This window comes from Molossus molossus, unplaced genomic scaffold (assembly GCF_014108415.1).
Source record: "Molossus molossus isolate mMolMol1 unplaced genomic scaffold, mMolMol1.p scaffold_m16_p_16, whole genome shotgun sequence".
Classification (NCBI taxonomy): domain Eukaryota; kingdom Metazoa; phylum Chordata; class Mammalia; order Chiroptera; family Molossidae; genus Molossus; species Molossus molossus.
This window is the reverse complement of record NW_023425351.1, coordinates 69,371,146-69,390,726: the sequence shown is the minus strand read 5'-3', so window position 1 is coordinate 69,390,726 and position 19,581 is coordinate 69,371,146. Positions and strand designations below refer to the sequence as shown.

Genomic DNA, 19,581 nt, shown 5'->3' with positions numbered 1-19,581 from the left:
GGGTTGAACAGCTGAGACAGAGGTGGAAAGATATGAGTAAACACAGAACAGATGAAAAGGAGGAAAAATCAAGTAACCAGAAATATCAAGTTGGAGCGGAGCAGCCCGCCTTGACTGGCCCTCCAGTGCCCGCCTGGGACATGCTCAGCGCCCGACGCCCTCCATCCTGGTCTGTCTTCGCTGTTGAGCGGTTTCTTCCTCACTTGTGAAGTCCGAGTAGATGTATCGATAGCATTGCGATCTTTTAATTCCTGTGATGATGGAGAGGCGAATAATCATGTAGACCAATTATTATTTGGTTTTTCCCTCAAAGGCATGTAAAGAAAAGGTAGGTGTGACATAAAAATAAGTTTTTCTCTTGTTTTTAAAAAAATATTGTTGTTTAGCCCAGCTTGATGGTTTTTAAAAACAGAAGACTTGATCTGGTGACCTTGACGTTCCCTGTGGTTTCCTAGAACTGTTGGGCTCTGCCCATTCTCCAGACTGCCCCCTCCTCGCCCCAGGGCTCCTTCAGGGTTCTCGGGGGCCTTGCACATTTCATCTGGGAACCCAGGAGGAACGGTGAGCCCCACTCCTGTGCTTAGGAAAACCCCGACCGTCTCGGTGTCCCCGTCCATACCCTCACCCTAGGTCTCTGTGTCTCCCGGTGGAAGCTGAGTTTTCACTCTGACACCTGATTTCCGTTCTGGACAAAAGTGGCTTGTACAGAGATTTCTAGGTCACAGCGGGGGCCTTCCACGTGCTTAGTGGCCTGTCTTTTACAATGTGAAGGTCGCTGGTGAGGAAATGTCTCTGGTTTTATTTATTGTGTGAACTATGTGTCTCTTGTCCATCTTAACTCAGATAGCAGATGTTGCCCCATTGGTGCACACAACACCCATCTCCATTCATTCCAGAAACAGTCTTCTGGGGAGCGTAGGCTCCTCTGGCATCTTCGGTCCTGAGGAGGTGTCTGCAGATCTCCCTGAGACTAGCACGCGAGACAAGAAAACAGTGTCTGTCTTTCCTTTCTTTCCGCCCAAACGCTCCGAGGGCGACAACCCAGGCACAGAATCTGCTTGATGAGAGGTGCAGGGAGAAGACCAGGGAGGGGTGAAGGAAAAGATGCATCGAATGTCCCCACTGTGATGGGTTTGCTACCGAGCCAAATCGGGCACACTTTTTCCCAGGGAAATACTGTGAGACAGACGGTACCACTCTGGTTTGTTTTCCACAAGTGCAAACCGAGGTTCGGGAATGTTGAGTAACGTGTCCCAGTTCATACATCCAGGAAGCACGTGGGTCTCCTGACTTTCCCACACGACGGGCTGTCCCCAGGGTGCTCTCAGACCTCCTGTGCAGTGAGGACAGTTGGGGGCACCATGCTTTTCCCCCTGGAGAAGGCAGCTCAAGCCCCACCAACATCCGGGTCGGGTGTCTGCCGTCTCCTGTCCTCCTCTCGGACCTCCCATGTCCCCAGAGCAGTCTCTTAGGGAGTCATCGGCTAGGCATCACCTTGGTGCCGTTCAAGTCACAGCCCCACCCCTCTGTCACCAGACCTCCGTTCCCCAGAGCCTCCGCTGTGGGAAGGCAGGCTGGTTATTGCGAGGTGAGCTTAAAGCACCGTCTGGTAGGAGGACAGGGATTTCTGGGGGCTACACAGGGTCCCCGACACCACACCACAGACTCAGCCATCCCTCCACTTATATCGCTGGTCAACGCAACCAAAATGACAATCCTGAAACTAGAGCAGAGAAGGGTCCCAGGGAAGAGCCCCAAGGGACACAGAGAAGTGGCCGTTGTGGATTATGGTGGGCAGGGGGGGAGGGGCCAGGCAGCCAGGGACCTGGGAGAGTCCTGGGAGAGGCTGACCCTGGAAGTCCAGGGCCCAATGAATGATGAGCTGAAGATGCACTTGTTACCCAGACAGGCTCTGTGAACCCCACGAATGTGGTTTGTGGGTAAGGGGGTCACGCCAGCTTTGGGGCTGCAGCCGGAAGTAGGGTGATGACATACAGTGAAGGTGACGGGGAGGAGCCGAAGGCTTCAGGCTGGGAGATGTTTCGGGGGTGCTCTTCACAGACCTGGGGACACGCAGGGGCAGAGCGTCGCAGGGAGAAGACACAGCAAGGAAAGAGCTTGACATGTTCAAATGGGCGCAGAGGTGAGTTCCCAGCTGATGGTTATGGGGGCGGGGGAACAGGGAGAAATGAGATTGGGCCTCGCAGGCAGGGTGACTTCAAAGCATCTGCAGCGGTGGGAAGCAGCTGAAATTGGACTGTAGGAGTAGTGACGGCCGTTCTCCGTGTTAGAGCATTACCGGGGGGTTCCTGTTCCACGCCTGCAGCGTTTCCCGGGGCTGAGGGCACTGACACGGATCACGCAGGGTCCCTGCAGGTTCAACTCCGCGCTGATGGGAGGCATCAGGCTGTCAGGCCACGTTTGAGTCTAACCCTCAGGAACCCCGCCCCAGAAGCTTCCAGGGAGCCCTGTCTCCCCTCCAGAGCACAGAGCCGGAGGTCAGACTCCCTGAGTTCAGTTCCTGCCTGGGTGACCTTACTAGCTGTGTGATCTCGAGAAAGTTCCTGCCTTGTTTCTGTCTCTGCAGAACAAGGGTCATAATAACAGGATCTCAGGTTGCGCGACGAAGACTCGACACGTTATCGTAGGTGCTCATGGCAGTGCCTGGCATGTGTATGTCCGAGCGTCCTGGGTCTCAGCTCGCAGCGCTACGTGATCACATCAGCTGCTCAGGGCCAGCGGAGGAGACAGGCCACCGGAGGCTCTCTGTCCTCCGTGCAGAGCCGAAGAGACATGATCTCACTTTGATCGATGGAAAATACACGTGCTCAGGTTCAAGCCACACCACGAAGTCGTGCAAAGATGACGTCTGGATGTGCTCAGAGCGGGGACAGGCAGGACCGGAGCCCAGCCCCGGCGGCCAGCTCACAGGGGACGGGACCTTGGCTCGGCAGTGAACTGGGCGAGTTTCTCAGTTCACGTCAGTTTTTCTGCAGACGCGTGGCTTCTCGACAGGCCAGCGGCGGAGCGATTTTGGCAAGTGCCCACTGAATGACTTCGCTTCAGGCACGTCCGTGGCCGCCCTTCTGGAGCCCAGGCCTGGGTGTGGGTGTGGAGAAGGGGCCGGCTCCCGCCCTTTTACTGGTTCTTACTCTTCATGAAAGTTCTTCTCTGCCTTTAAGGGAAGTTACGGAGCCTCTGCCGTGTCAGCCCCCCAAGGAAGGCAATGGCTGATCATGGCAGAAACAGGAATGTCAGGGCTCCCAGCCCTCCTCACTGCCACCTCCCCACGCCCGGGACCCCACCCTGGTCCCCTGGTTTGATTGCCCACCGGAGACGGTTTCGATGGGACTCAGCAAAGCCCAGGACGTGGTCTGGAGTCGTCCTGATGAAAACTCTCATTGCGCCCTCCCAGCCACCACTGAGCTGGGTGCTTGGTGCTGGCTACAGTTTCCGGGACTGGGAACTGAGGCGGAGAGAAGCTACACGATTTGGATGAAGGGACACAGCCTCCTGGAGGCAGGGGAGGACTTGGATCCGGGTCCCTGTGTTACGTAGGCCCAAACCCTCAACCCTTTTTTTAGGCTCCCTCCCCACGAGGCCAAACCATGGAACTCGGGCCATGTTAACACAGCGTGTGAACTGAACACCTTTGAACTTGAATGAGAACTGCCTGAACTTAATCATCCTCTGATTCATAGTTTGCCGTTCAATATTTGTTCACCGTATTATCGTGTTTGCTGCGTGTCGTAAAGTAATTAAACGTGAGATAAGGTATCTACAGAGTTAGAACCTGATCTCTTCCTCTTCCTTTTCTGGCCGGACCACCTCGCTGTTTTACCCGCCAGAGCACAGCCAGTCGCGTCCTGCAGCGTTGACTCCAGATCCCCCTGCCTTATCCTAAAACAACACGCTTCATCACCGCTCACACGCTCATCCTGCAGCTCAAGTTCCGTGAAACGCAACTTCCTGTACCTCGTCCGCACATCACCACTTTCGCACTCGAAGAGGCTCCCCGGCTCCCCCCCTTGAAGGAGCGCACACACGGAATTGCTCTGTCACCTTTTCCCCCTTGGATTTACCACGATGGATCAGAGATTTCTTTTTATTACTCCTTGGGGTGGGGTGCCCAGACTGCTATATGTTAGCGACAGGTTGCTGGGGAGGGGAAGAAGCCGAGGCCGGTGGACTAGGAGTTGAGGACCTGCGGCTGCTGTGGGGGTGTTCAGGGATGGGCGGGCCCCATGGCAATGTCTCCAGGGGAGGGGGGCAGGAGGACTCCTCAGTGGAGGGGGCAGATGAAATAGACCCAGCCTGGCAGCACGTGCTCAGAGCAAGGCAAGTGGCAGCCGCAGGGATCCTGGTGGAGACAGCAGGGGGCGCCGTGAGTGCCGGGCAGGCAGCGAAGGAAGCGCAGAGCTGAGTTAGAAAGGAGGCCGGGGCCCCGGGAAGATGCTCGGGTGGCCTGCCCGGTGCGGACGCACAGGAGGCCGGGCTCAAGCACAAGGTTGCAGTTCCGGCCCGAGGACCGTTATCAAAGTCTGGGATCCAGCTTCTGGAAGGGTGGGGACGGCCGCCATCTAGACACACCTTGCTCAGTATTGACTCAGGGACCGGCCAGGGCAGTGTCCAAAGGGGAGAGGCCCTGACCGCTTCTCAGTGGGCATGAATGCTGAGGGAGGCCGGGGGCACCGGCATTGGAGTGATGGACGGAATCACAGCCTCTGCACTTGGTCCGATCTGATGCCTTTGTTTTCCCTGGCCCAACAGCACCTGCTCTTGGACACTCAGCCCAGTGGCATAAGAAATGGCCCTCCTCACCTTAGCCGTGTTATTGACCCTTCATGAGATATTCTGCTCACCTGCCTAGTTTAGAAACACAGTCTGCATGGATGATCTAATCGCTACCCAAAGTGTGGTCCAGGGTCAGCCGCATGGCATCATCTGGGAGCTTGTTAGAAAAGCCAAACCTCAGACCCCGCTCTTGAACTGCCCAAGCGGAGTGAGCATTTAACCACGGACCCAGGTGATTGAGAAGAACTGATCTGATCGATTCCGTGGCTGGGGGGATCGTGTCCTCTCTTCCGTCCCTGAGCTCTCCGCCACTGCAGGACGGAGGAAGGGGCGTGAGCAGGGGCTGTCTGTGCCAGGCTGCTGTCACGCACTTGGTCCATAACCTTGGGCACTCGGCCTTGATAGTCTTTTCTGTAGAATGGGCGCCATGGGGACACCCTCTGGTTGTGAGGATTATTGAAACGGTTACCTATGTAGAAAGTGACTTCATGCGGTGCCCGAGGAAGGACGGATGGTAGCGTGTACGGGGATGCACCAACCGTGGGGCCCGTGGGGTGACCGCCATCACCACCCACGGCAGCTCTCAGCTCCCTGAGCTCGGGGGTGCAGCCCACGAGACCGCGGGAACTGAAGGACAAGCTGGCGGGGAAGGGAGTGAGCCAGGCCTGGCAGAGCCGGGCACGCACTGCATGGCTTCTGGCCAGCAGGACTCCTCACGCCTGCCCTCCCTCCCTCCGTGCCCCTGGTCCACAGGAGCTCGTCATCTGCCTCCTCGCAGCAGCTCCCGATCCTTGGTCCAAATCACACCCCCGGTGGGAGACAGGAGGGGCTAGAAAGGGTCTGGCTGAGGTCAGTGAGAATGTGCTCTCCCTACCTCAGGGCAAAGGAGACGTGCTTATTACTGTGACCCTGGCGTCCCAGAGGACAGAGGGAGGGGGCAGAGGGAGGCAGAGCCCTGTGCTGGGACCAGCGGAGGAGTTCTCAGCCAGCTCACCTCCCGACACCTGCTCTCTCCTGGTGCAAAAAGGAGCCTCCTGAGAATGAGCCCTGGGGGAAGGGGTGAGCGGGTCTGGGGAGGGGCCCGGGTCTGCGGAGGGGTGTGCCATGGCCTTCATTCCTCACGTCCCAAGGCGTGCTGGAAGTCCGGAACAACCGGCCAGGCAGCCGGCCCTGCAGGAGCGAGCGGAGTGTGCTGGGGCACCCCGATGCGGGGCTGGAGGGGGAGGGCTGAGACCGCAGAGGGCGGAAGTGGCAGCCCCCAAACCCCAAACTGGGCGGTTAGTGTGCCCACAGCACCGTGAGGCAGGACAGCTTGATGCAAAAAGCAGCCCAGGGTTGATGTCTAGAGGTGACCAAGGTGACCAAGACGTCCAGACGGAGCCGCAGCTTCTGAAACCCCAGTCCCCTGGCTCCCGGCCTCAGGCCCTGCAGGGAGAGCCATCCTGCGCACCTCCCGGCTGCAGCGTCTCCAAGTGGCCCCAGGCTTGCACAGCGAGGGCTGGAGGGGAGGCCTGTGTAAGAGCCACAGTCGCGCTCGGCCCCATGCACTCGCCCCTCTGCCCTGGGGACCTCGCCTGTGACCTCCACTGAATGTCCCCTCCTTGGAGACCATCTGAACCCCTGTGGAAATAGCCGCCCCGTGCAGTCTCCTCTCTAGAACTGTGAGTGTGGCCTTCAGCGCACACCTCGGGCCTGCCATTCCTTTTCTCTGTCCCTGGAGCTCCCTGGGGGCCCCTTTGTGCGCATCTCTGTCCCCGAAGACAGGGACCTGCCCATTGCTGGGGCCCCGTTGTCCCGGGCCCACGACCAAGCAGGGAACCAGGAAATGAGCACAGGTGTGCTTGATGCATTTGTGAGTGTGTCTCTTCTGTGCTATAAGAAGCTTCTGTCAAGATGCCAAAGCCACAGATATTCAATATTTGGTTGGAGCAAAGCTTGGCATTAGGGTCAGTAAGAGCAGTGGCAGCCGGGAAGCGAAACCCTTGGACTTTGACGTCAGGGTCCCCGGGGGGAGTCTGGCTTCACGTTTCCCTGGGCGCACGGAGACTGCCAGAGGTGACCAAGGTGACCAAAGCATCCAGACCGCCTACATCTGTGAGCGGTGCTGGGCGTTTGAAGACGGCAGAGGGGCACACGGTGGCTCCTCCCTTCGCGGGGTTTTTGCTTCTAGAGTGTTTCTCCCGGGCCACAGAAGGTCTGAGCCACTCTGAGGAAATCCCATTGCCTGTCTTCCTTGCATTCATTCCGGTTTGTTTTGAGGGGGGAAGTGCATCTGCGGGTGCAGCCTGACCGGGGGCCCCTCCGCCAGCCCAGGCAGAGGGTGAGCACCGGGAACCCTGGTCCAGCTCCAGCCCTTTCCCAAGGGGACGGCGGAGGTCCCGCTCCCTGCAGTTCTCCTTCCTCGTGTGCAGGGAGCTCGGGGCTGCGGCCCGGGGAATCCTTAGACGTCTTTTGAATCCACAGACAGTGGCCCCAAAGCATCGGCCCATTGATAGGGAGGGGGTGCTCCTTCCCTATGAATGAGCACGAACCTCCATCCAGTCCCACTTCTAACCGGAGTTTTTTTTCTGCGGCGGGAAGCGCAGCTCGGCACAGCTGAAGTGCCTCTTATTAATGCGCATGTGCCTTGGGTACCGGAGCCCCGTTTCCCACAGAGAGGCTGGTGGTCCCTGTCAGCTCCTCTCCGCGACCAGCTTCCCCTTCCTCTGGTTTTCTTCCGCCTCACCTGCCGCCTGGGTTCTAACCCTCCCCGATTGCTTGCTGTGTGGCCTTCTGAGTTCTTCAACCCGCTCTGCTCATTTTCTTCCGTCTAAAACCACAGCCCCTCCTTACGGTTCTGGTGTGCTTTCTCAGTCCTCACCAGAGATACTTTCCCATCTATCTTCAGACAGGGTGGGAGGGTGGGAGAGACAGAGAAAGAGAGAAACACTGATGTGAGAGGGACACATCGACGGGTGGCCTCCCACATGACCCCGACCAGGGCCAGGGCGCGAATCGCAACCAAGGCACGTGCCCTGGACCAGAATCGAACCCACAACTCTTTGTTTTGCAGGCCGACACTCTTACCACTGAGCCAAATCGGCCAGGGCTACAACTCTATTTTCTTTCTTCTTTATTGATTTGAAAGAGAGAGAGGAAGGGAGAGGTAGAGAGAGACAGAAACACTGATGAGAGAGAACATGGATTGGCCGCCTCCTGCATGCCCCTCTCTGGAGATCTGGCCCACAGCCTGGGCATGTGCTCTGACCGGGAATAGAACTGGTGACCTCATGGTGTGTGGGTCGATGCTCAGCCACTGAGCCAAACAAGCCAGGGCTACAATTCTATTTTTAATATTAAACAAACAAGTGTTTGTGAGGTCCTTGACGACTGGTCTGGAACTGAACACATGCCTGATAACCAAGGGCGACTATCCCATTAAATCCCCTCCTCAGTACCCTTTCTCTGTCACCCCCCCCCCCCCCCGCCCCGTCCTTCTGCACTCTGTCTTCCTAGTAGGAATATCATTCCTCCCTTTCTCCCTTCTTTTTCATCTCCCCTTTGTGAGTCGTCTCCAGTGACTAATGTTCAGCATGTTGGAAGTTGCATCATGGTTCATCTGGAATGTTCGATTGCGTTCCCGGGCCCTGGAGAGCGTCAGTGAAGAGTTGGTTTGTGATGGTTCAGTATTTACGGCATTGGGACAGCGTTGCCTGGTTTCCTGTCCAGCAGCCAGTGGGTTGCAGAGATCATCACGAGAGGGTTTACGTTCCTCTAGTCAGGATGGAGGGGCATGGGAGAAGCCCCCTCTTGAGCTCAGGGAAGGTTCTTCTCTGGCCCAGGCGGGTAAGAAATACAGTTATCGGGCTGGGACTCGCGTCCTCTCCCGGAACCGAGCCGGGCCTCGTAAATGGTTCGCCACAAGGAGAGCCAAGGTAATTTATTACGCATTTCACTTATGAGGAACCTGAGAGTGTGAAGGTAAAGAAATCGGCTCAATGATACACAGTAAATGAGCAACAAATGTGAGGTCTCACCTCTCTTTCCAACTGCAGACCTGGTTCCTTTTATTAAAGGAAGGGAAGGAGGGAGGGAGGGAGGGAGGGAGGGAGGGAGGGAGGAAGGAAGGAAGGAAGGAAGGAAGGAAGGAAGGAAGGAAGGAAGGAAGGAAGGAAGGAAGGGGAAACGTAGGTTAGATGGACTGGGAGGTGTGTAGATTCATGGATAAATGGAAGGATGGTAGGGTGAGTGGGTGGGTGGATGGAAGGAATAAAGGAAAGAAAGGGGAAAAATCAAGCAACTTGTGAAGGGGTGTCTTTCTCAAAAGGATGCCAATGTAACATGGTTGGATCAGATCACCTTTATTTTTTTTCATCCTCACCCGAGGACATTTTTCTATTTTTTGTTCAGATCGAGCAGGAGGGAGAGAGAGGAAGAGAGAGAGAGAGAAACATCGATGTGAAAGGGACACATCGAGTGGCTGCCACCCGCACGACCAACCAGGGCCGGGGACAAAATGCAACCGAGGTACATGCCCTTAGCGGGAACCGAACCCGGGTCTCTCTGTACCGCAGGCCGACGCTCTAACCGCTGAGCCAAACCGGCCAGGGCCAGATCACCTTTAACAACCCTTGTAGCTCTGACACGGTCTTCGGCGATATTTACGGAGCAGCCGCTCGCTGTGGACACTGCAGCGGTTCCGCTGGGTTATACTGACTGATTTACCTCCGCCCACCCTGCGGCGATGGCAGCGCGAATCCATCAGCAGCCGTGGAGAACCCCGCCCATTCCCCAGAACAGGTACACGGGGCTCTCGTTTACGGCGCTGCCTCTTTGGGGTCCCGGTAACCGGGCAACTGGTCCACTTGGCAGCTTGGAAGCCAACAACACAGTGAGCACGGAGCTCGCCCGTGTGTGAGCTGAGCCCTTCCCTCAGTGAGATCTATCACCGGGGCCAGGACTCAGACTGATGGGAGCCTCGGCTTCCTTGTCCGACAGTGGAGTTCATCACAGTCCTGTCATAGGTAAAGCACCCCTGTCCCTGGCCATCAAAGGTCCTCAGCGGGTGTGGGTTCTTCCCCTCCACGTCCCCGCGCCGACCCCAAGGCTGAGGAAGGCTCCTGGTGAGCCAGGATCTCACGCAATTATTTCTCCGGATGAAACCCCAAAGCTGTCTGAATAGCTCGTCTTGCCCTGGCTGGTTTGGCTCAGCGGTTAAAGTGTCGACTCGCAGATCAAAGAGTCCCAGGTTTGGGTCCAGCCAAGGGCACGTACCTCGGTTGCAGTTCGTCCCCAGGGTGGCCCCGGTTGGGGTCATGCGGGAGGCAACCAATCGATGTGTCTCTCTCACGTCAATGTTTCTCTCTCTCCCTCCCTCCCATCCTCGGGTGAGGATTTAAAAAAAAAAAAAAAAAAAAAAGAGAATAACTCATCTCCACCTCCTTTTACGATGAAATGAGAAAGCTTCCTCTGGTGGTTTTGTTTTTCCTTGGTAAGAGTAGCCAAGAGAACACACCTCATGCAATCTGGGCTCTGCAATGCACACATGCTAATTGATAGCAGCCTCCATTAAGTCAGTTTTTTAGGAAAATAAATTACTTATATTCCAGTGTCCGTTTTTTTTTTTTTTGTTTTTAACCACCATGAAACTTAAATGCCCAGTTTGTCTTTCTTTGCTGCTCCTATCTTATAAAAAAAAGAAGCGACAATACTTCATTCAGCCAGGGGCCGGGGCGGGGGGGTGGGGGGAGCCTCCTTTCCATATTTCTACCAGCGTCACATGAAATACGTTCCAGCTCCCTCAGCCGTCGGGCTGCGGACGGTGTGCAGAGAGCTCCCCTTCCCTGCCTGGTTCTCATAATCATCAATTTTATTTTCCAGTCCCTTTGCTGGATTACATTTATGAACTGCTCAGCCCTTCGGATGATCAATGTGTTGATTGTGACCATTTCAGTTTCCGGTGAACGTGATCGGTGGGGAATCTATGGAGACACTCGGGTCCTGGCGCGTTCGTCTTGCGCTCGGGGCTGCGGGCTCAGCATCCACCCCCACTCCTCGGTGCTTCCCCCTCACGCCTTCCGGAGCGTCTCACGATAGCTCGGGGCTCTCTCCGTCGTTTGGAGGAAAGAAACACCTGGATTTAAAAATCTGCAGATGCAACTTGTCATTTTTCTTTAAGATCGTCCTAGTACGAGTAATTTTCTGTATTTCATCCTACGACGGCTTTCTCTGTGCCCGGGGAGATAGGCCTGGCTCTAACCAGGCCGCATTACTGCTGACTGCGGGCCTGGAGCAGATGTAGTGGCACCGGGAGGTGGAGAGGGGTGAAACGGACGGCTCCCGGGTGCTCCGAAGAGCCGACTGCCTCTAGCTTGTCTTTACTCTAACAGCCCAAATCCACTCCCTAAGGAAAGGGTGGGAGAGCTAAACAGGCCTGCAGGCCTCCTCCTCCCCGTCTCTCCTGTCTCCTCCTCGTCGTCCATGATCTCTTGACGTCCCTGTCACCAGCGGGCAGCTTGGCTCTGGGAAAAGAATCCAGCTATAACCCAGCCGGTGAGGCTCAGTGGTTGAGCGTCGACCCTGCACCAAGAGGTCGCCGGTTTGACTCCCGGTCAGGGCACATGCCCAGGTCGTGGGCCAGATCCCCAGGGGGGGGCGTGCAGGAGGCGGCCAATCGAGGTTCTGTCTCATTGATGTTTCTCTGTCTCTCTCCCTCTCCCTTTCTCTCTCACTAAAATCAATAAAGAAAACATTTTTTTTTTTTAATTAAAAAACAAAGAATCCAGGTACCAGTTTGCAGGGCCACGCTCGGCTCTGCTGCTCACGGCCTTATTGTTTTGGGAGGATCCTGACAGTCCTCCGTTCTGATTCTGGTGCCCGGGAATGCTACGAAATGACGCACCCAGCACAAGGCTGGGGCGGGGAGGCAGCCGCCGATCGCCGAGGGAGCCAGAGAGCGTGGGTTCGAATCCCAGCTCCACCTCTTCCTGGGTCACCTTGGAAATATTTCCTAACCTGTCTTGCTTCCGTTTCTTCATCTGTAAAGTGAGAATGGTGATCACAGGGTATCTTTTATTATTGTGACATAAAACGTGCTGAGGGCCTCCGCTGTGAATGCTGTTTCAGTGGGAGGATCACCTGAAACATGTGTCGATAGCCCATGATCACCTCCTTCAGCCAGTATTTGTTGAGCATCTACTGTGTGCCAAGTGCTCTTCTGGGTACTTGTCATGATCTAGAGATAAATTAGGTCCTTCAGATTCAGCTCAAGCACCACACTCAAAGGGATGACATCCTGTCACGGGTTCTCATAAAGCAGGGCTTCTTTCCAGCACCGGTCCCTGCTGCAAGTTTCCCCGTGTGCGCTGACCCAGTTACGGTTCCGTCCACGACACCACCAGCCCCGTGAGGACAGGCATGCGTCTGCTTGGCTCGCCGCTGATGTGGGTGCCGGCGTGGTGCCCGCCAAGAGCTCAGCCGAGGGCACGGTGGGATGGAGGGTGAGTCTCCTCCTTCAAGGATCTGGTATTTTGGAAGAGGAGGCAAACACGGCACATCTTGTGCTAAAGTTACATGTTTAAAAGCGCCACAGAAATTCCAGTGGCAAAGAACTCCACCTGGGAACTGAGGAAATCTTCCTGGATTCAGGGTCCTGAAGGGTGCGTAGGAGTTCATCAGGCTAAAAGGGGGAAAGAACTCCCCAGGCCGAGAGGAGAGCATGCCTAGGCAGTGGTTCTCAACCTGTGGGTTGCGACCCTCTTGGGGGTCGAACAAGCAGGGGTTGCGTCGGACAACACATATTTCCAATGGCAACTCTTAACAGTAGCAAAACTACAGTTGTGAAGTAGCAACGAAAATAATTTTATGGTTGCTATGGTTGCTACACAACATGAGGAACTGTACTAAAGGGTCACGGCATCAGGAAGGTTGAGAACCACTGCTAAGGTGTACAGACACAAAAGTGTGTTGGGGGCTGATGGCCTGGCTGAAGCTCGGTCACGTGTGGGAGGGGTCAGGAGACAGACTCCATTCCCACTCCTGCCCTGGGGGCCGCAGCTCAGTGCCTGGCACGTGACAGCTGCCGGCTGAATTATTTTTTCACCAAATGTCCAACGAGAGGGCCAGGGTGCAGCCTCAGGGAAGCACGAAGCCCATCTTCCCAAGGAAAGGGTCCGGGCAGCTTCACCTTCTGTCGTGAGAAAACTGTGAGTCATGAGAGGCGTTAGGGATCAGCCGCTGGTGCGGACGTGGACCCCACACTCCATGGTTAGTGTGCTTGGAGTGTGGGGCAGCCGGGGAGGCCCCCGATGACCTCGGCCTGGCTTAGGGGCCTGGGTGACCCGGGTTACTCTGCTCTCTCTGTAGCAGAGGCCGCGAGCCGGCCATGCCTGGGAGAACCTTCCAGAATGCATGTCACAGGGGCCAGGGAGGAAAATCAAAGAAGTGCAGTCTGGGCAGGAAGGGAATTCACTGGAAACCTGACTTTGGGACGCGGGGAGGCTGAAGCCAGCCGTATTCCTGGGAAGAACCTGTGGCCCTCAGACCAGGGCCTGTGACAGTGGTACTCTGTGAGGTCCCACATCTTTTATCAGATTATTTCCAGCTCATTCTCTGCCCCTCCCCCCCACGGGGTGGGTTATGCTTTCCTGCTCCATTGGCTTTCGCTCGGACGGCAGAAAATGAGCAGACTTTGTAAGAGCAGAGAACGCAAGTACTGTGTCAAGTGCAGGACCAGCTGGCTGGAGTCTGGGCGCCCGTGATTTGCCTTGGGAAGGGCAGGCCCAGAAAAGCTCTCCCCATTCCCTGGGCCCGGGAAGACGGTGAAGCAGCCCAAAGCCCAGGTGCAGCTGGAGCCGGGCCGCAGCCTGAGGCAGAGACTGGCCACAGGAGCAGGCGGGCCTGCAGCTCCCAGCCTGGGGATGACAGGTGCTGCATGGCTGCGTGATTGTACTGTGCCTTGTCCCAGTACTGCATGGCTGCATGATCGTACTGTGCCTGGTGCATACTGCATGGCTGCGTGATTACACTGTGCCTGGTGCATACTGCATGGCTGCGTGATTGCACTGTGCCTTGTCCCATTACTGCATGGCTGCGTGATTGCACTGTGCCTGGTGCATACTGCATGGCTGCGTGATTGCACTGTGCCTGGTGCATACTGCATGGCTGCATGATTGCACTGTGCCTTGTCCCAGTACTGCATGGCTGCGTGATTGCACTGTGCCTGGTGCATACTGCATGGCTGCGTGATTGCACTGTGCCTTGTCCCATTACTGCATGGCTGCATGATCGTATTGTGCCTTGTCCCATTACTGCATGGCTGCATCATTGCCCTGTACCTTGTGCATACTGCATGGCTGAGTGATTGCACTGTGCCTGGTGCATACTGCATGACTGCGTAATTGCACTGTGCCTTGTCCCATTACTGCATGGCTGCGTGATTGCACTATGTCTTGTGCATACTGCATGACTGTGTGATTGCACTGTGCCTGGTGCATACCGCATGACTGCATAATCGCACTGTGCCTTGTCCCATTACTGCATGGCTGCATGATCGCACTGTGCCTTGTGTGTTACAGCTTTATGCAGCACTAATGCAGAAATCGACCGACATGCCAGTCTGACTTGGTTCACTGTTGTTTTCCCAGACAAGTCAGGAAGGAAAGGTGCAGCAGTTCCTCCGAGGATTTGGTTCACGAGGTTTCTTTACAATGTTAATGAGATGCCCCTGGGACTTAGTCTTCTGTAGGTCAATTAGCCTGTGGCAAACATTGTTTTTGTCACAGGTTGTTTGGCTGCCCTTCACGGAGCCTGTGGAAAACCTTCAGGGAGGATTCACTGTAGATGATTCCTCCCCAGGCCACAGTCCCTGAAGATGGGGGTGGGGCTCTGCTGCAGCCTGTCATTCACGGATTCCGGCCCCTGTCCCTCCTGGCCCCGCCATGCCCGCCCTCCCCTCTCCTTGTGCATCCCTCAGTAGATGAGTGACTACAGGGGTAGAGGGTTGTCTGGGGTCCAGTGGGTTCCCCACACCTCCAACACTCCACCTGTGGCTGACCTTAGGGTAAGGACACTGGACAATATGATCTAGCTTTGTTTGGGGTGGGGACAGGAAAATTGTTGATAAGCTATTAGCCCATCTCCCTCCTAGGGGAAATAGGCAAATGCAGTCCCCATTGTGACACGAACACAGTGACAGAAACGGACAGAAAGTGAGAGAGGAGATAAAGTGACCAGGGGCGGCGGCGTGGAGCAGGGAGCGTCCAGAGGGCAGGAGGAGGGCTGTAACCCACGTGCTGTGACACGGGTTTCTCCTGGGGGTTTAGGGCCGTGGAGCATCTCAGCAGGACGTGGACAGGGCTTGGAGGGGCTGAGCCTCAGGGCCGAGGTCAAAGGAGGCTCCGCACTGTTCTGGGAAGCTCAAGGCCTTCGCTCCGGTGCTGATGGGGGAGCAGGGCAGAAACCAACGCCCAGAAAATGTGGGAAACCAAAATTTAAGCAGTGACCAAGAAATGATCCTCTCCGTGGGGTGAGACCCAAGGAGCAAGAATCAGGAGATGGGACAAAACAACTCGGAAGGAGGCCGCCCAGGGAGGGAGGCTCCTTGGCCCGAACACAGAGCGTGCCACGGGCTTGTCACGTGCTGCCCGTTGCCAGCGGCCAGGCGTCCGTGGCTGCGACGTGGCTGTCTTCCTCTCCCACATCACGTGCCAAGTGTGGCGCTATCAGACCCTGAGGAGAAAAGACCTTGAAGCCATCCAGACCGGTGCGTCTCAAACTTAAGTGTGTGTTAGGGTCACTTGGCGATTTGTTTAAGTCCAAGAATTCACATAGCTAACAAGCCGCCGGGGGAGAGGGAGAACACAGGAGAATACACACACCTCCTCCAGCCGACCCGAAGGCTCGGACACAGAGTGAGAGAGACCACCAGGAGCTGAACCCACTTTCCCGCCCGCTCCCGCGTGGGCCCCAGCCCCCACGGCTCCCCCGGTGTGAGCTCCCCCATGGGCCCCAGCCCCCACGGCTCCCCTGGTGTGAGCTCCAACATGGGCTCCAGCCCCCACGGCTCCCCCGGCGTGAGCTCCCCCGTGGGCTCCAGCCCCCACGGCTCCCCCGGTGTGAGCTCCAACATGGGCTCCAGCCCCCACGGCTCCCCCGGCGTGAGCTCCCCCGTGGGCTCCAGCCCCCACGGCTCCCCCGGTGTGAGCTCCAACATGGGCCCCAGCCCCCACGGCTCCCCCGGTGTGAGCTCCCCCATGGGCTCCAGCCCCCACGGCTCCCCCGGCGTGAGCTCCCACGTGGGCCCCAGCCCCCACGGCTCCCCCGGCGTGAGCTCCCACGTGGGCCCCAGCCCCCACGGCTCCCCCGGCGTGAGCTCCCACGTGAGCTCCAGCCCCCATGGCTCCCCCGGTGTGAGCTCCGACATGGGCTCCAGCCCCCACGGCTGCCCCGGCGTGAGCTCCCACGTGGGCCCCAGCCCCCACGGCTGCCCCGGCGTGAGCTCCCACGTGGGCCCCAGCCGCCACGGCTCCCCCGGCGTGAGCTCCCACGAGGGCTCCAGCCCCCACGGCTCCCCCGGCGTGAGCTCCCACGAGGGCTCCAGCCCCCACGGCTCCCCCGGCGTGAGCTCCCCCGTGGGCTCCAGCCCCCACGGCTCCCCCGGTGTGAGCTCCCCCGTGGGCTCCAGCCCCCACGGCTCCCCCGGTGTGAGCTCCCGCGTGGGCCCCAGCCCCCACGGCTCCCCCGGTGTGAGCTCCCGCGTGGGCCCCAGCCCCCACGGCTCCCCCGGTGTGAGCTCCCGCGTGGGCCCCAGCCCCCACGGCTCCCCTGGTGTGAGCTCCCGCGTGGGCTCCAGCCCCCACGGCTCCCCTGGTTTCTTGAGAATCGCTCACGTTCATCTCTCACAGCAGCGGATGCCTCTCAGGAGCTCAGGCCCCTCCTCAATCCCCGTGCCGGGTGGTTAAACGCTTAATTGATGACACCAGCCCACACCGGGGAGGACGAAGAGGGGCGTGAGTGGGGTCAGCACACCTCTCTGGTATCATCCAAGAGGAAAATTGGCCTGGAGCGGGGGGAATCTGCAGCAGCCGTCCTGCCTTGTCTCTGTCCCCCGTCCGTCCAGCCAGCCAGTCAGCTGCCAGTGGAATCTTCCCCTACTGAGTGCCCACCTCCCAACCAGCCCTCCAGGTGCGGCGTTCCGGGGTTCTCCCGGGCCCCTGTCAGAGCAGGGTCACCCTGTGTCATAGGGTCAGGTTAACGCCGAAGAGTAAGCTGAGGGAAAGCCAAACCTGAGGGTCGCAGTGTCTTCTGCACCCAGCACACTGCGAGATTCCTAGTGGCACCTCAGTGACCAGTCAGGAGCCTGGAGTCCATGCCGGTCCCCGAGCAGGAGGCACGTCACGCAGAGAATGCATCACACGTGTTGAACAAGCAGAAAGCAGGGGCCGGCGAGGCAAGCCAGCGGTGAGCTCCAGAAGGAGCCACCACGGATGGAGGACCGAAGTGGGTGACGGTGTCGCCAAACCCAGAAGCTGGCACTGAACATGGAGTTGCAACGTGAGAAGACATGCCTCCCAAGGACGCAGCCAAATTGCTGGGCAGAGCAGACCAGGCTGCCTAGCAGGGATGAGCCTGCAGGCGGTAGCTGGTGGCACGGAAAAGTCACCTTGCAGGGCTGGAATGAGCGGGAGCTGGGACTGATGCAGGCAGCTGGGAGGGGGGCCCGGAAGAAGGAAGGAAGGAAGCCCTGCTCCTGAGCCCCCTGAGCAGAGCGGAAGGCGTCTCCCCGGGTCCCGGCCTGGGTTCTGCAGAAGCCGAGCCCGAGGCGATAGTGGGCAGGCTGTTTATGAGGAGGGGCTCCCGGGAGCAGACCGTGAGGCCTGGGGACATGCTGGGGAAAGGGCGGGGCTGAGCCGGATGGGCCTCCAGGTGGGGCTCACTAATCAGATCCTGCAGAGAGCCAGCTGGGGACAGATGGCATCCCGGTGTGTCCTGCCTCGAGGCTTGGAGATGGGCTCTGTGCACCCCACCCAAGCGGGCAATTGGATGAGGCTTCCAGAGGACAGGGCGACTCCAGCCACGTCCAGGTGAGAGGGCTCCACCCACTCAGGGGCAATCCACAGAGAAGACGGGCGAGCGTGGGCCCCCAGCAGCAACGCCCAGCAGCTGGGGGATGGGCGCCCCAAACTTAAAGGACCTCAGGACCTGTGTGAGGAGCCACGATGTCTACTCCATACTGCCCACTTTTGTGTCCCCTAACATGCTTCACAGTGGCTGACCTTGACTCGTGAGGTCAGACATGGAGAGCCTGCTTGCAAGGAAGGGTGGGAGAGGGGGACTCTGGGAGGGACAAGCGGGTGACAGGTGGCGCGTGCTCAGTAACGTCTGCTGACCCGACGACACTCCGGCACGGGTTCTTGACCACGGGCGGCTCCGCAAAAACGGGATCTGTCAACAGCAGCTGGAGATTTGCCGCCGGTAAGAAAACCATTTTCAGCAGAAAATTATTATTTGCCTAAGAGTGCGTCACAGACGCCGACTTGGGGTCAGACCTACGGCAGCTGACTCACGGCCCTAACGGGGTGCAGGGGACCCAATTCCAGCTCTGGAAGACGGGGTCCGTCTTCTGAAGTGTTGAGCCAGGCATATTTTAAAGTTGTTTTTATCCTCAAAATGTAGAGTATGCATTTTCTTTTTTGTTTGTATGTTAATCCTCACCTGAGGATATATATATATATTTTTGGATTAAATGTTTTCCTCCTGTTTTTATTTTACAGTGTAGAACCAAAAATGTACATGTCTATCTAGAAAACAGCATTTTTATTTATGTATTTTTATATTTATTTATTTATTTTTGTTACAGATGTTTCTCCTTTTTTACCCCATTGACACCCTCCTCCCCATTCCCTCTCACCCCGTCCCTGGCTTTGTTGTCCGTGCCATTGGTTATGTGTACATGCATATAAGTTCTGTGGTTTATCTCTTCCCTCCCCCCATCACCCCCTCTTCTGAGGGTTGTCAGAATGTACCCTACTTCCATGTCTCTGGGTCTACCCTATTCCTCAGACTGTTATGATCATTATATTCCACAAATAAGTGAGATCATGTGATATTTGTCTTTTTCTGCTTGGCTTGTTTCACTTAGGATGATACTTTCCAGGTCTCTCCATGTAGTCTCAAAGGATAAGAGATCTTTCTTTCTTACAGCTGCATAGTACTCCATTGTGTATATGTACCACAACTTTTTGATCCATTCGTCTACTTGGGCTGTTTCCAGATCTTAGCTATTGTAAATAGTGCAGCTATGAACATGGGGGTACAGTATTCTTTCTGATTGGTGTTTCAGGCTTCTTAGGGTATATTCCTAGAAGTGAGATCACAGGGTCAAATGGAAGTTCAATTTTTAATTTTTTGAAGTAACACCATATTGTTTTCCATAGTGGCTGCACCAGTCTGCATTCCCACCAGCAGTGCACTAGAGTCCCCTTTTCTCCACACCCTCGCCAACACTTGTTTGATTTGTTGATGGCGGCCATTCTGATGGGTGTTTTAATTTGCACCTCTCTGATGATTAGTGATGTTGGGCATTTCTTCATATGTCTCTTGGCCATTTGTATGTCCTATTTGGAGAGGTGTCTATTCAGCTCTTCCGCCAATTTTTTAATTGGGTTCTTTGTCTTTCTATTGTTGAGTTGTATGAGCACTCTATATATTTTGGAAATTAACCCCTTATCTGATGTATCATTGGCAATGATGCTCTCCCATACAGTGGGTTGCCTTTCCATTTTGATGGTTGTTGTTTTTTTTTGCTGT

At 56.5% G+C, this 19,581-nt stretch overlaps 1 protein-coding gene across 1 annotated transcript; it reads left to right on the top strand.

Moving 5' to 3' along the window:
• The first annotated feature begins 15,773 nt into the window (after nucleotides 1–15,773).
• LOC118631487 (collagen alpha-1(VIII) chain-like) lies at nucleotides 15,774–16,733 on the top strand. The gene has a single exon (XM_036263851.1). The coding sequence runs from the start codon at nucleotides 15,774–15,776 to the stop codon at nucleotides 16,731–16,733; it is 960 nt and encodes a 319-aa protein (XP_036119744.1).
• The last annotated feature ends 2,848 nt before the right edge of the window (nucleotides 16,734–19,581 follow it).

Bases quoted from the DNA above. Each gene is read 5' to 3' on its own strand.
- LOC118631487 (XM_036263851.1), top strand. From the start codon at position 15,774: ATGGGCCCCAGCCCCCACGGCTCCCCTGGTGTGAGCTCCAACATGGGC.